The sequence below is a fragment of the Misgurnus anguillicaudatus genome, chromosome 6 (assembly GCF_027580225.2).
Source record: "Misgurnus anguillicaudatus chromosome 6, ASM2758022v2, whole genome shotgun sequence".
NCBI lineage: Eukaryota > Metazoa > Chordata > Actinopteri > Cypriniformes > Cobitidae > Misgurnus > Misgurnus anguillicaudatus.
Window position 1 is genome coordinate 15,122,302 of NC_073342.2, and position 13,569 is coordinate 15,135,870.

Below are 13,569 nucleotides of genomic sequence, written 5' to 3' on the forward strand. Positions count from 1 at the left end.
AATTCCGTGATTTTACCTCGCAATGCTGTTGTGATGTCTATTTAGAAAAAGTTTGGAAACAATATTACACATAATATTTTAAAGTCACAAAGAAAATAAAATGAAAAACTGTCAATTGTTTTGGAATATTGTGGTATTTTTTTTTACAAATTACTTATCTGTGAGCTTCATTAATTTTTAAAAATTCATAATCTTTCATCAAAAATGCAAATCTCCTCCACTCTTCAAAACGATTTCTCTTAACATCCGGTCATATTGTATGGCAGGTGGGGGGGTCTGGGAGAAGATCACAGCGATCCAATCAGATCTCGAAGGTCAAATTCAAATCCAGCCCTGCCTTATTTCATTTCAGAAGCCGTTTCACTCGGATATACGTCACCAAAGTGAAAATAAGATGATCGCTACTTCCATTTCATGGCAACTTTAAGTATTTTTAAGGTGTTTTTTATGCAATTTTCCTGATGTAAAGATTAGTAGTTATTGTTCATTGAGTGAATTAACACACATCATAATTATTATTATTTTACCTACAGTTCAAACACAAGTACCACTCTTCTGAACAATGGTAACCACAAAACTCAAAAAAGAAACAGAAACTCTTCTAAATCTCAAAGATAATGAACATTATTAAACACTTTTTTCTGTCTTTCTTTTTAGTGAAAAACACATAAAATAGCATTTAATTTAAAAATTTACTCTCCAAAGTACGAAGCCCCTAAGGGGACATGGAGCAAAAATTAAATAAAGTTTAGTTTCGCGTGCTCACGTGAAACTTTCGCGTCCGCACATGAAACTAACGCGTGCTCACGTGAAACTTTCGCGTCCGCACGTGAAATTATCGCGTGTGCACGTAAAACTGCCGCGTTTAGTTTCGCGTGTTCAGGTAAAACTTTTGCATATGCACGTGAACAAGTTTCACGTACGTGCATTTAGTTTCACATAAGCACACGAAACTAAACTTAAAAAATAAATTCTGCACATGAAGATTTTGCGTGAGCACATGAAAGTTTCACATGAGCACTTAAAAACTAAACTTTAGATTTTTTTTTACTCCAATGTCACCTTAGTGGCTCGGTACCAAAGCATGCTGGGAACTACAAATCTTCTAGTAAGTATGTCTACCAATATAATTAATGTAGTTTCGACACAAAATTATTAAGTTAACTTACACATTTAAATTGATTAAACACAAAATATAAGTTGAATTTACACTAGTGTGTTTATTTTGTTTACTCAAATACAATTATTATAATATTCAAAATAATTGTAGATTTTGTTCCAAACTATTTTGTTATTTTTTAACTCAAAAGTTTTTTAATATAGTTTACTCATTTTATTTCATAAATTCTGTACAAAGCAAACGTGTCTAGTGTTTCTGAATGCCCGTGCTCAAGCGTTTCAACATCTCAAGCAGCATCGGAGTGGACATAAAGCCTCAGCGGCAGTCAAAATGATCAGTGTGGCCTCCTCAATGCAAACATGGCAGGAATCAATTTTCGCCTCGAGCAAACAGCCTGGGCTCTATGCATTCTCTCCATGCATCAAAACCCCACCCCCTTTCGCTCTAAATTATTGAAGAGCGATATCCCACAACACAGTTCTCCCTCGCTTTCCACACCTCCACATCTCATTGGCCGGCTAAAGTGAACCAGGGGTTTGTGGGTAAATGTCTGTTTACGTTTGTGCATGGGCCTTATGTACCTGACCGTACGTGTTTGTGGTGTAAATCGCGTGTGTCTTTCCATGTCTTTGTGCCTTTCTGTCACGTAAAGGTCAGGTGTAGGTGGACTTGCCTGGTGCTGCACAGCCATCATTCTCTTCCCCACACGGCTCCCTATTAATTTGGCTGCTTCCCCCGAGTGCAGCAAGTATTGGGTATTAGCACCAACGCTCGCTCTCTCCTGATTCATCTGCCATGCTGAGTTCACAACCAAGACTTACTTATCTACAGTGACAAGGTTCCTAGAGAGTGCAAGATAGAGGAAAGAAGCAAGGGGTCTTCTGGTCAATGACGTGACTCTTGTTAGATTTGTTTGCTTCTGTTATTAAGATATTAAAACAGTATGCGATTCATATTTACAATATACACAACAAGTGAAAATTTAAATTCACTTCTTATTTACTTATATTTCAGAATAATAGGAAACTCATGTCATAGCACAAAAGTAACTAATTATATAGTGACTAATGCATCTGAAGTGTTTGCCTTGACAAATCCTACTAATCAAGCAGCTTTCTCACCCTGCATTTTAAAAAATATTAAAAGAGTTCACATATATCCTGTGCTATTATTGGCTGCTTTTTCTTGAGTATTCAGTCATCTATTTCAATAATATTTGCTTACTATTGAAATAAGTTAATATGTTTTGTAAACAAAAAAGTTTTTTCAACTTAAGAAAAGTAGTTGCCTTAAAGGAAAACACCAAAATTTTTTCAATATTTTACTATGTTCCTAACTCAACTTAGACAAATTAATACATCTATTTTTATTCAATGCGTGCACTTAATCTTTGTACAGCGCGTTGTGAATGTGTTAGCATTTAGCCTAGCCTCATTCATTCCTTAGGATCCAAACAGGGATGAATTTAGAAGCCACCAAACACTTCCATGTTTTCCATATTTAAAGACTATTTAAAGTTACATGAGTAGTTACACGAGTAAGTATGGTGGCACAAAATAAAACGTGACTGTTTTTTTAACCTTTAAGTTGAATTAAATCAAAATTTTAAGGCAACCAGGAACCTTACTTTTTCAAAGTGATACAGCCAAATATCAAATTTACTCACCCATTGTACTGTAGGTAATCAATGCGATATTTTAAGAAAAATATCCACATTTTTAACTTTATAACTTATAATAACTAGTTTAGTAATGACGCCATTTTGGACTCCATCTTGGATTCACAATGCTCACTACCCTAAAACTCTGTAATGAATTGCGTTTGTTCAGGATGCCGTCGTTACCAGAAGCTAATTGTTATAGTTTGTAACATTTGAAATATGGATATTTTATTTACAAAAATGCATCGATTACCTGCAGATGACCTTTATTAACCTTTTGGAGCCTTGTGGATTACTTCTGTGAAGGATGAATGCACTTTTTAGGGGTTTAAAGTCAGAAGTTGTTCTCTTATGCCTGTTTTCTACCGTTATAATGCTTGGAAGAGCAAGGACATTTACTAAAATAACTCTAAATGTGCTTGTCTGAAAGATGATTCTTTTACGTCAACTTCAGTCACTTGGAATCACTGATATTCCTATGGCGTGGTTTACTTCTTATCTAGCTGAGCGTACTCGGACTGTTCAGCTGGGTACATTTAAATCTAGTCCCTCACGAATTGTCCCTGGTGTTCCGCAGGGCTAAGTTTTGGGACCTTTACTTTTCATTATTTATCTGTTGCCGCTCTGCATTATTTTCGGAAACACGGAATTTACTTCCATTGTTATGCTGATGACACCCAGCTCTATCTATCCACTAAACCTGCTGCCAATCTTCCTCCATTAAGTCTACTTAATTGCTTATCTGATGTCAATGCTTGGTTTTCAAATAATTTTCTCAAACTTAACAGTAGTAAAACTGAAATTCTTCTGGTTGATACGAAAATCAATCTTACTAAGGCTGGTGGTTTTTCCATGTGTATTGATGGCTCCACAATTGTCCCCTCAGATTGCCCCCTTTTTTATGGAACAAGTTTCCATAGCACATTCAAAATAGTGACACTCTGTTCATTTTTAAATCGCGGTTAAAAACTCATCTTTTTAAGCAGGCCTATTTTTAATGTTCTATACTGTTATTCTCTTTTCCCTGACGGAATGTTAATTAGATTTTTTTTGTATTTTATTTTTGCTTCTTATATTAATTTGTTGTAAGGTGTCCTTGAGAGCCATGAAACGCGCCTATAAATAAAATGTATTATTATTATTTATTATGATGGACATGTTCATCTTGGTTTGGTTGAGGGTAAGTCAAGAATGCGGTAATTTTGATATTAGGCCAGAGTATCACTTTAAGTTGAACCAACTAATCTTTTTTACAGTGTATATATTAGAGCAGTGTGGTGTAGTGTACATTTTCCAGAGTTATAAAAAATAATGATAATTTTAGTTTGGGTTTTCCCTCATTAGTATTTGAAGTGTTTTGTTGTAAAATATTAAAAATAATTGAAAAACTGTCCACCAAAAACAATGCCGACAGCTATTTTGTTCCTGTTTGACAAGTAAACAAAAGAGAAAATCTTTAGACCCTCATTGCAGTGTATTGGTTGCTCTTGAAAAATAAGTAAAGAACCTTTTTAAAAATGAGTACTCATGTTTATTCAGGGAAAGACTTTTCGTGCCATTTTAGACTTGATTGCTACAGAATTACATGACATTTAAACTTATGCCATTTTTTGCACGTTTGTTTTTAATCAGTGTATTAAAAATAAGTGTGAATCCAATGTGAATATAAAGAATACACCCGAAAATGCTTCGGTAGACCTAACAGTTGGTTGAATAAACCTGGAAAAAAACATATTTGACTCAACCATACAAATATGTTACCAAATGGTTGGTTTTATCCAAATTTTACCCAACTATGGGTTGGAAACAACCCAGCACTACATACTTCTCAGTACTCGAAAGGATTTCTCATTATCTCGGACATCCTTGTTTGTCTTTGACCCGGGTATCATGAAGCGAAAAAGATGTAGCCTTAATAGAGTGAAACGAGGGGGCTCATCTGTAAAATTGTGACACCTTATCCTCGCTTGATTACTGACTTGTATACAGCAGGCAAGTGTTCGGAGCAACAGTGATACATTGCGTTTCGGCGAGGTTGCGGCAATGATCGCTCATAAATAATCGTCTCTAATAGAGATTGCATTGCAGCGAGAAGAGGCTCGATAGCACAGCTCTAGGTTTACGTGAATGAAGGGCTCATGGGGATTTGTTGCTGCATTTCCTCAGGGAATCGTGCGGTGTTCACACGCTAATAACATGCTTGAGCGGGCAGGTGCAACTACTTGGCAAAATGATCTGCCATCATTATGATGTTATGAAAGGTCTGATCTAATGTGAAAACTAACTGATCGTTGAAATATTTTGACGGTGGGCAGAGAGCGTAAGGGATAAAAAGTTTATTTTGGCGAAAATTGATACAATCTCAAACAACCAACTTTGTAATCATTGTCTGTTTTCATGCCATTTAAACATTTGCAACTGTTAAGCCATTGGCTTTATAGTTGTATAATTAATTATTCACCCTTATGTCTCATTTCTTGCTCATGCTCTCATCATACACTCTCAGAAAAAGGTACAAAAGTTGTCACTGGGACGGTACCCTATATGTACCATTTTGGTACAGATATGTACATTTAAGGTACCAGTATGTACCGCTAAGGACATATCACATATCACTAAATTATCTCTTGTTTTAATTCTAAATTTTTTTCATTGTAATGCATTATTTTCATGAGGCTACATACGTGAAAGGTCTGTGTGATACCTGTGTGGTGCACCTGCTGTCTCACATTAATGCCAAAAACTGGGTTAAGCAATGTCATAATGCATTTTAATTTACTGTTTTGTTGTCCTTATATTAAGAACTTGGGACATGTGTGCATGCCGCCCGCAGCGAGTGAAGACCGAACTGTTCTTCTTTTAGGTCACATAGATGCATAATAACACACAAGTAAACACACAGTTTAGGAAAACAGTAGTTTTAGACTTGTGACTTTTGTGCATTACTGTAGGTCAGTCTTTTAAAACTTTTTAAAAGCGACCCTAAAAAAGAAAGCAAGCAAGATTACGCAACGCACCTCTCTCAGTGTTGTTGGTGATAATGATTTATTTATATGTTCTTATAATATCCAACATTATTATGCAGCTTAAGCGGTTAATTATTTTACATTTTCCTTAAATCATCCTTACGACCCAGTTTTTAAAACCACTTTGTGACAGCTGTTAACTCATTCCCCACCAGCCTTTTTTTATTGAAAAGTTGCCCGCTTGCATTTTTTTGTGATTTTCACAAAGTTTCACAAAATGCCTTCCAGGAAATTTTCTTTTATATAAACTATGGCGTGGTGTTTGTGCCTCAATCCTGGGCGAGCAATTGTGAGTTTTGAGCACAGAGAACTGTGTTTTGCGGGCACATTGCATTGTATTTTGAACAGAAATTAACAATCGCAAAAAAAATTTGTTTGAGCAAATAAAAAACGATTCCGTGCTCAATAAATGTATTTGCTTGTTAACTCATTACCCACCAGCCTTTTTTTGAAAAGTTGCCCGCTTGCATTTTTTTGTAATTTTCAACAAAGTTTCACAAAAAGCCTTCCAGGAACATTTTCTTAAAATTTAAGAACACACCCCCTGCTTTCAAGCAAACAAACAAAACGGGGGGGGGGGGGGGGGGGGGGAACATTTCATCCTATCTATATTTGTTATCTGCTTATAAACTCTTAAATATGGTTATTTTTCGTAAAAAAAATAGCAAAAAGCTGAAATAATTGCATTTTTGTGAACAAATTTTGTTAGAGATCAGATTCAGAACAATTATCAAAACATACACAAAGTTTTAAATTAGTAAATAATTAGTTTGATTCAGTTTTTTGGGTAAGTGCGCCATCAAGTTGATAATCGCGGTATTACAGATTAACATATAAACTCATCAGGAACAATTTTTTTTCATGCAAATGTTTTCTCTTAATTGAAGAGATAACCCGTCAATGGCGGGGAAAGAGTTAATCAAAAAACAGTGTATCTCTTAAAGTTGTATTTATTTGTCATATTTTCATTTTGTTTTTCTGTTCTTATTATATCACTGACTTTTTACCTAATTATTTAATTACTTGAGAACTTCTTAATAATAATTTAATTTTAGACAAGCATTGGTATCCTATTTAGAGAGGGGGGGGATGTACATTTTCGGTGCAAATTTCTGGAAATTACTGCTGCAAAATCAGTCACAAATTTTGCTTCAGTTTTTTATAAATTGGGTAAGTATGCCATCAAGTGGATAATCTCGGTATTACAGATTAACATAAAAACTCATCAGGAACACGTTTTTTTTTTTCATGCAAATGTTTTCTCTTAATTGAAGAGATAACTCGTCAATGGCGGGGAACGAGTTAATCAAAAAACAGTGTATCTGTATCTTGAAGTTGTACTTATTTGTCATATTTTCATTTAGTTTTTTCTGTTCTTATCATATCACTGACTGTTTAACTAATTATTTAATTACCTGAGAAATTCTTAAAAATAATTTACTATTAGACAAGCATTGGTATCCTATTTAGAGAGGGGGGTCACAATTTTCGGTGCAAATTTCTGGAAATTACCACTGCAAAATCTGTCACAAATTTCGCTTCAGTTTTTAGAGAGGAAAGAGAGACAAAAAAATCTACATTTTCGGTGCAAATTTCTGGAAATTTCCACTGCAAAATCTGTCACAAATTTCGCTTCAGTTTTTAGAGAGGAAAGAGAGGGAAAAAAATCTAAATTTTCGGTGCAAATTTCTGGAAATTAGCGCTGCAAAATCAGTCACAAATTTTGCTTTAGTTTTTAGAGAGGAAAGAGAGAAAAAAAATCTAAATTTTCGGTGCAAATTTCTGGAAATTACCACTGCAAAATCTGTCACAAATTTCGCTTTAGTTTTTTATAAATTGGGTAAGTTTGCCATTTAGTGAATAATCCCGTATTACAGATAAACATAAAAACTCATCAGGAACACTTTTTTTCATACAAATGTTTTCTCTTAATTGACGAGAAAACTCGTCAATGGCGGGGAACGAGTTAATCAACAAACAGTGTATCTGTATCTTGAAGTTGTATTTATTTGTCATATTTTCATTTTGTTTCTCTGTTCTTATCATATCACTGACTGTTTACCTAATTGTTTAATTACCTGAGAACTTCTTAATAATCATTTAATAATAGACAAGCATTGGTATTACTATTCACAATTTTCTGTGCAAATTTCTGGAAATTAACGCTGCAAAGTAAGTCATTTTCATCGCAAAAATCACAAAAATAAATCGAGAAAACCTGGAGAAACTGCTTAAGGGCTATGTAGAAACACAGTGCCACAAAATAGTGACTTCCTTGTAAGGGGATCTGCGCTGTGTGTAGATAAAAACAGCTCATTCTAAGGTAATAAAACATAACAGTTAAGTCTTTATACACCACTGAAAATATAATTGTCTATTATATTGCACTTCTGTCAATAGATCCTCCTAAAATATATACAGTGCACCTTTAAGACAGCAAAAAATGTATAGTGTAGGGCAAACAGTGGAAAAAAAGTAATAAAAAGCAATATTATGTTTAATATTACGGCTGTATTGTCATGATATAGTAGGAAAGAAGCATGTCAGTTATCCTTGGTTTCTACAAACCATAAGTCCTCTTGTACAGAGCATCTATAATTTATCTATAGATATTAGTGTTTTTGGTCAGAATTTGACACTGTCATGAAATGATATAAGAGTCACAAACACTTTGTTTTGGTTTTTCCAGGCGAGTGGAAAGCTAAAGTAACACAGAGGCTCTGCAGATTTATTGATTTAGTTAATCTGCCGTAATCCACAGCTCATTGAACCATTGGGTCAGGGCTTCAGGTTATTGCAGGTTTTTGTGTGCCCAGAAGGCCGTGAAAGTTTCAGTGCCTGAGCTGTTTGTTTACTGCTGGCAGAAAATATCTTTAGTGTCTGGATTTCTATTAACGGTCGTTTCCGGAAGAGTGCGTTATATGAGGTCAGAGTATCCGGCCTGAGGTGAGCAGTTGTGTGCTCCTAATGCAGATTAATGCTGAATTTTCCACGAAGACTGCACAACTCAAAGTGCCGTCTCAAGTCATGCTCGATTTTTCCTTACAACTGACTTTGCATTGTTTCCTCCTCGTAAATGTGCATGACATGGAGACTAGGTGAATTGGCAATGCTAAATCGTCCTTTTCCGAACTTGCGTGTAGATCAATTTGTGTATAGATTAACCAGTTTTCGCCAAAGATGCTGGAATTGGGTTAAGAGATAGTAAATAAAATGAATGCTATTTCACTTAATACATTTAGTTTATTTAATGCAATGACATTTTGGTGTCCACAGAGCAAACGCAGTGCAGTTGTTTACATAACTGCTACAGATCAGTGTCACAAAGTCTGCAGATATTGTTCAACAGCTCTCAATCGATCACCCCATCAGTCATTAATCTCAATTGTCAATCTAAAATGTTTTTCACACCGTAGGGTCTACAAACAGGGACTCGGGAGCTGGAGGAAATGGGAATGAAGTTTAGCCAAAGTCTCATCACCCTCAGTAGGAACACCATCCATTACAACAGCCGCCTGATCCACAACGCATCTGCCCTGCTGGACCTGGATGACAGACTCCTCGACCACAAATCCAATAAGTAAGGTTCAAATTGAAGTATATTTCACCACAGGCTCATTTCGAGCTCGAAAACTTGTTTAAATTGACCCTAAAGTCAAGCTCTGTATACTAACTACAGATCCTTTTGTCTTTTGCTTTTTGGTAGTATGTGTGCTTTCGGATGCCGTTGTGGGATATTTTTTATTTGAGAACTGTAATTGCCTGTAACTATATTATGATAACAAGTCTGCTTCAGTGAAGCAGAGTAAAAATAAGAACTAGATTTGCATTTCCTAGAGGAAACACATGCACAGCAATGGAATAGAGATAAAGTTTTGGGTAAAGCAATGGTTTTAAAAGTTGCAAAGCTATGTGCATAAGCTCCGACATGTTGCAAGCCAATAATCAGGCTTTAAAGTCCCTATGAAATCGAAATTGACAATTCTTATTTTTTATGTAATATTGCAGTGTTCCTTATAAACAATGAATCCGTGTCATATTTTTTTTAAAATTTGTGTGCCCTTATGAATTGTAATTTAAATCTGAAAATGTACTTCTGACCTCCGGTGGCAATCATTCTCTGATGATGTCAGCTAGACGGCTTAGGCGGGAGCATTTGTTAAAGGCAGGGTATATGATTTGATCCAGAAACATTTTTAGTTATGCTGGTTTTAAGTCTCCTCACATCCTGATAGAAATCATATGTTAAGTTGTTTAAATGTATTTTTATAAATACAGTGAGGAAAAGAAGTATTTGAACACCCTGCTATTTTGCAAGTTCTCCCACTTAGAAGTTCTTGGGATGGTACTCATCATTCTTCTTCTTCCAAACACATGAAATTATTGCCAAAAAGTTTTATTTTGGTCTTATCTGACCACATGACTTTCTCCCATGACTCCTCTGGATCATCCTCTGGGTCATTGGCAAACTTAAGACGGGCCTGAACATGTGCTGGTTTAAGCAGGGGAACCTGCCGTGCCATGCATGATTTCAAACCATGATGTCTTGGTGTATTACCAACAGTAACCTTAGAAACGGTGGTCCCAGCTCTTTTCAGGTCATTGACCAGCTCCCCCCATGTAGTTCTGGGGTGATTTCTCACCTTTCTTAGGATCATTAAGACCCCACGAGGTGAGATCTTGCATGGAGCCCCAGTCCGAGGGAGATTGACAGTCATGTTTAGTTTTTTCCATTTTCGAATGATTGCTCCAACAGTGGACCTTTTTTCACCAAGCTGCTTTGCAATTTCTCTGTAGCCCTTTCCAGCCTTGTGCAGGTGTACAGTTTTGGTCTCTAGTGTCTTTGGACAGCTCTTTGGTCTTGGCCATGTTAGTAGTTGGATTCTTACTGATTGTATGGGGTGTACAGGTGTCTTTATGCAGCTAATGACTTCAAACAGGGGCATCTAATTTAGGATAATAAATGGAGTGGAGGTGGACATTTTAAAGACAGACTAACAGGTCTTTGAGGGTCAGAATTCTAGCTGGTAGACAGGTGTTTAGATACTTATTTGCAGCTGTATCATACAAATAAATGGTTGAAAAAGTGGTATATTTTGATTTCTGGATTTTTTTTGGATTGTGTCTCTCGCGGTGGACGTGCGCCTGCGATGACAATTTCAGACCCCTCCATGATTTCTAAGTGGGAGAACTTGCAAAATTGCAGGGTGTTCACTGTATATGTCATCTGTGAAAGGCGTAGGATCCAAACATTTTCAACAAATCATTGAACTCAGACTGAAAGCAATAATTGGACGCATACAATTTTGCCCCTCATCTTTGAATGTGTCTTGCATATGCCACTACGCAACCTGTTCACGCAAACACCATACGTCATCAGCGCGTTCACGTGCACTCACCTCCCGTCTGTAAACAGAGGGAGAATGGCAAACTTTCCTGCTGAATTGACAACCGGCACAGGAGCCACAAAACAAATGTTACGACAAAAACCATCTGGATCAGCAAAGAGCAAAACCCAAATTAACATCTGTAACTTTACTGCTTTACCACAAGATGAAACAGCTGTGGGAGGCAAAGGGTCTGAAAGGGTTGTTGCAGTGTTTTTTTGTTTGTTTGTAAGGTATGATTGTATTTAAATGGATTCAGATATTCTACTTTGATGAAACATTGTGATACTTACTGGTGAATGAGACATCGGATGTGTACCATGGTTGTCTGGTCTGTGCGTGTTCTTGTATTTTGGAGGAGGCGTGGCTTTGGATGGCGATTTGAATGGAGGGTAGGATGGTGATTTCAGTGCTAGTAGGCTACCGTTAGCATTTTTCAAAATCAGATACCCTGCCTTTAACTCTGCACCCCAACTGTCTGCTGTGATTTCAATTTCTGAATGAAACACCAACTTTTCTATATACAAGTGGAAACACAAGCCACGCCCACTATTTTTCCTTGTGTGATATTCCATTTACTCTGAAATACGTCACAATATGGAAGTTGATCTCGCCTTCTAGTTCATAGGGATTTTAAATGTGACTTGTGTTATTTTCTATGCCACTCGCATTTGGTTTGGTTTCCATTCCGTTAATGAATTATTTAACCAAGTAATTTTATGACGACATAGGTGGCAGAATGGTGACATCAAATGGCGAACCTCCTTTTGGTGTTTTTGGGCTATTGGTAGTGTTATTGGTGTCATGATGTTTTCATAAGGCAGACGTTTTACATTGCATTTTTAAATATGATACTGAGCGATTGGACACAAAATGGTGGTCGTCGACCATCTAGTTCTCAATTTTCCACAGGGAGTTTCTCTCTCTCTGTGTGTCTCCATCTCTCTTTCTTTCTTCTCCCTGGTATCCTCAAGTTAAAATTCACTTAGTGTCTTGATTTCTGTCATGGAATGAAATGGACCAAAGCTGAGCTATTGATTTCTACGAAGTTCAATTAAATCCCTTTTGTGTGCGTTTTGAATTGTTACATCTTGTCCACACAGGCGCTCTGTGTTCTGAGGAGATTATCCGACTCTCTCTCCTCTCAAGGATTTCACAGGGTTTCTTTTGTTCCCCTCTTCTCCTTTTCTTCTTCTTCGCTCTTTTGAAAGAAAACGGTAAACTTGACCAGTCCTACCCAAGAGTATTGCGTAACTGTACTGTGGGAAACAGCAGAGCGCTGCTTAACAGCCATGTTTGCTTTCAATCGTTTTACGCTCTGCTTACATGGATGCGGCAGGACGTGTCTCTTACTTTTGTAAACAAACAAATTATGCACATCGTTTTGGTTAAGCAAGCTTTGTCGACAGTGTGCAAAATCTTCATTTTCTTATGCTTAAGAGCTATTACATTTGACAGATTTACTGTCATTTGAATTTGTATTGTAAAATGAATTCTATTACAGAAGTGAAATTGATTCTGAAAAAAATAGTACATTTATTCTCAAATTTATGAATATTTGGGATTTATATTAAATTTGCAAATTACATTTCGCAGACACTTTTACAACGTGTACATTAAAAAAAATGCTTTTTACCAAGTTAGCATTTTTCGGTCACTTTATTAAAGCAGCAGTTCACCCAAAAATTTTAATTCTGTCATCATTTACTCACCCTCATGTCTTTGCTCTGTTAAAGGGGCCGCATTTATTGTTTTACACTGTTGTCTGAGGTCTACTTATGATGTTCGGGTGGTTTTTACATTCAAAAACATCAAAAGCAATAAGTAATAGGCTATTTTGTAACATGGATTAGTGGCTCTCTGGGGAAATGGTTCGTTTGAAGGGGCGGGCTGCATTAAAGACCTGGACGTAAACACCCACTGCTATAATTGGATAGCTTTATTCCCCGTCATTACATGTGGGGAAATGTTTTAAAAACATTAATGTGTAAAAATATCAGCCGAACACATATATGTTTGAGCCACAAAAGGTGCTAAAGATGATACACATAAATGACAATACGTATAGTAAAGTAGAAACAAAACTTGAAACTCAAAGTGACTAAATTACGGTATACAACACAGTAAGCGCGTATCAGAATCTAAACCATGGCTGATAGGTCCTTATCAATAACTTTGTATATTTCTATTGTGCTTGTGCGGTTGCTCTTACATACAGGTAACGTTACATACCACAGTTATATGATAAAAAACTTTGTTGAGTGTTGGACCTTTCAAGCGCAACTTGCCTAAATTACCGTATACAACATAGTAAGCGGGCATCAGAATCTAAATTGCGGCTGGTAAGTCCTTCCTTATCACTAACTTTGTATATTT

General features: G+C 36.3%; 1 protein-coding gene across 5 annotated transcripts in view; it reads left to right on the forward strand.

The window, feature by feature from the left end:
• The window catches only part of agbl1 (AGBL carboxypeptidase 1), a 268,981-nt gene that overhangs the window by 228,495 nt on the left and 26,917 nt on the right, over positions 1-13,569 (forward strand). For all 5 annotated transcript variants that reach the window (XM_055192774.2, XM_073868563.1, XM_055192771.2 and 2 more), the window contains one exon: positions 9,223-9,386. In XM_055192774.2, coding sequence (XP_055048749.1) covers positions 9,223-9,386 — 164 coding nt within the window. The remainder of the gene's footprint in view (positions 1-9,222; positions 9,387-13,569) is intronic.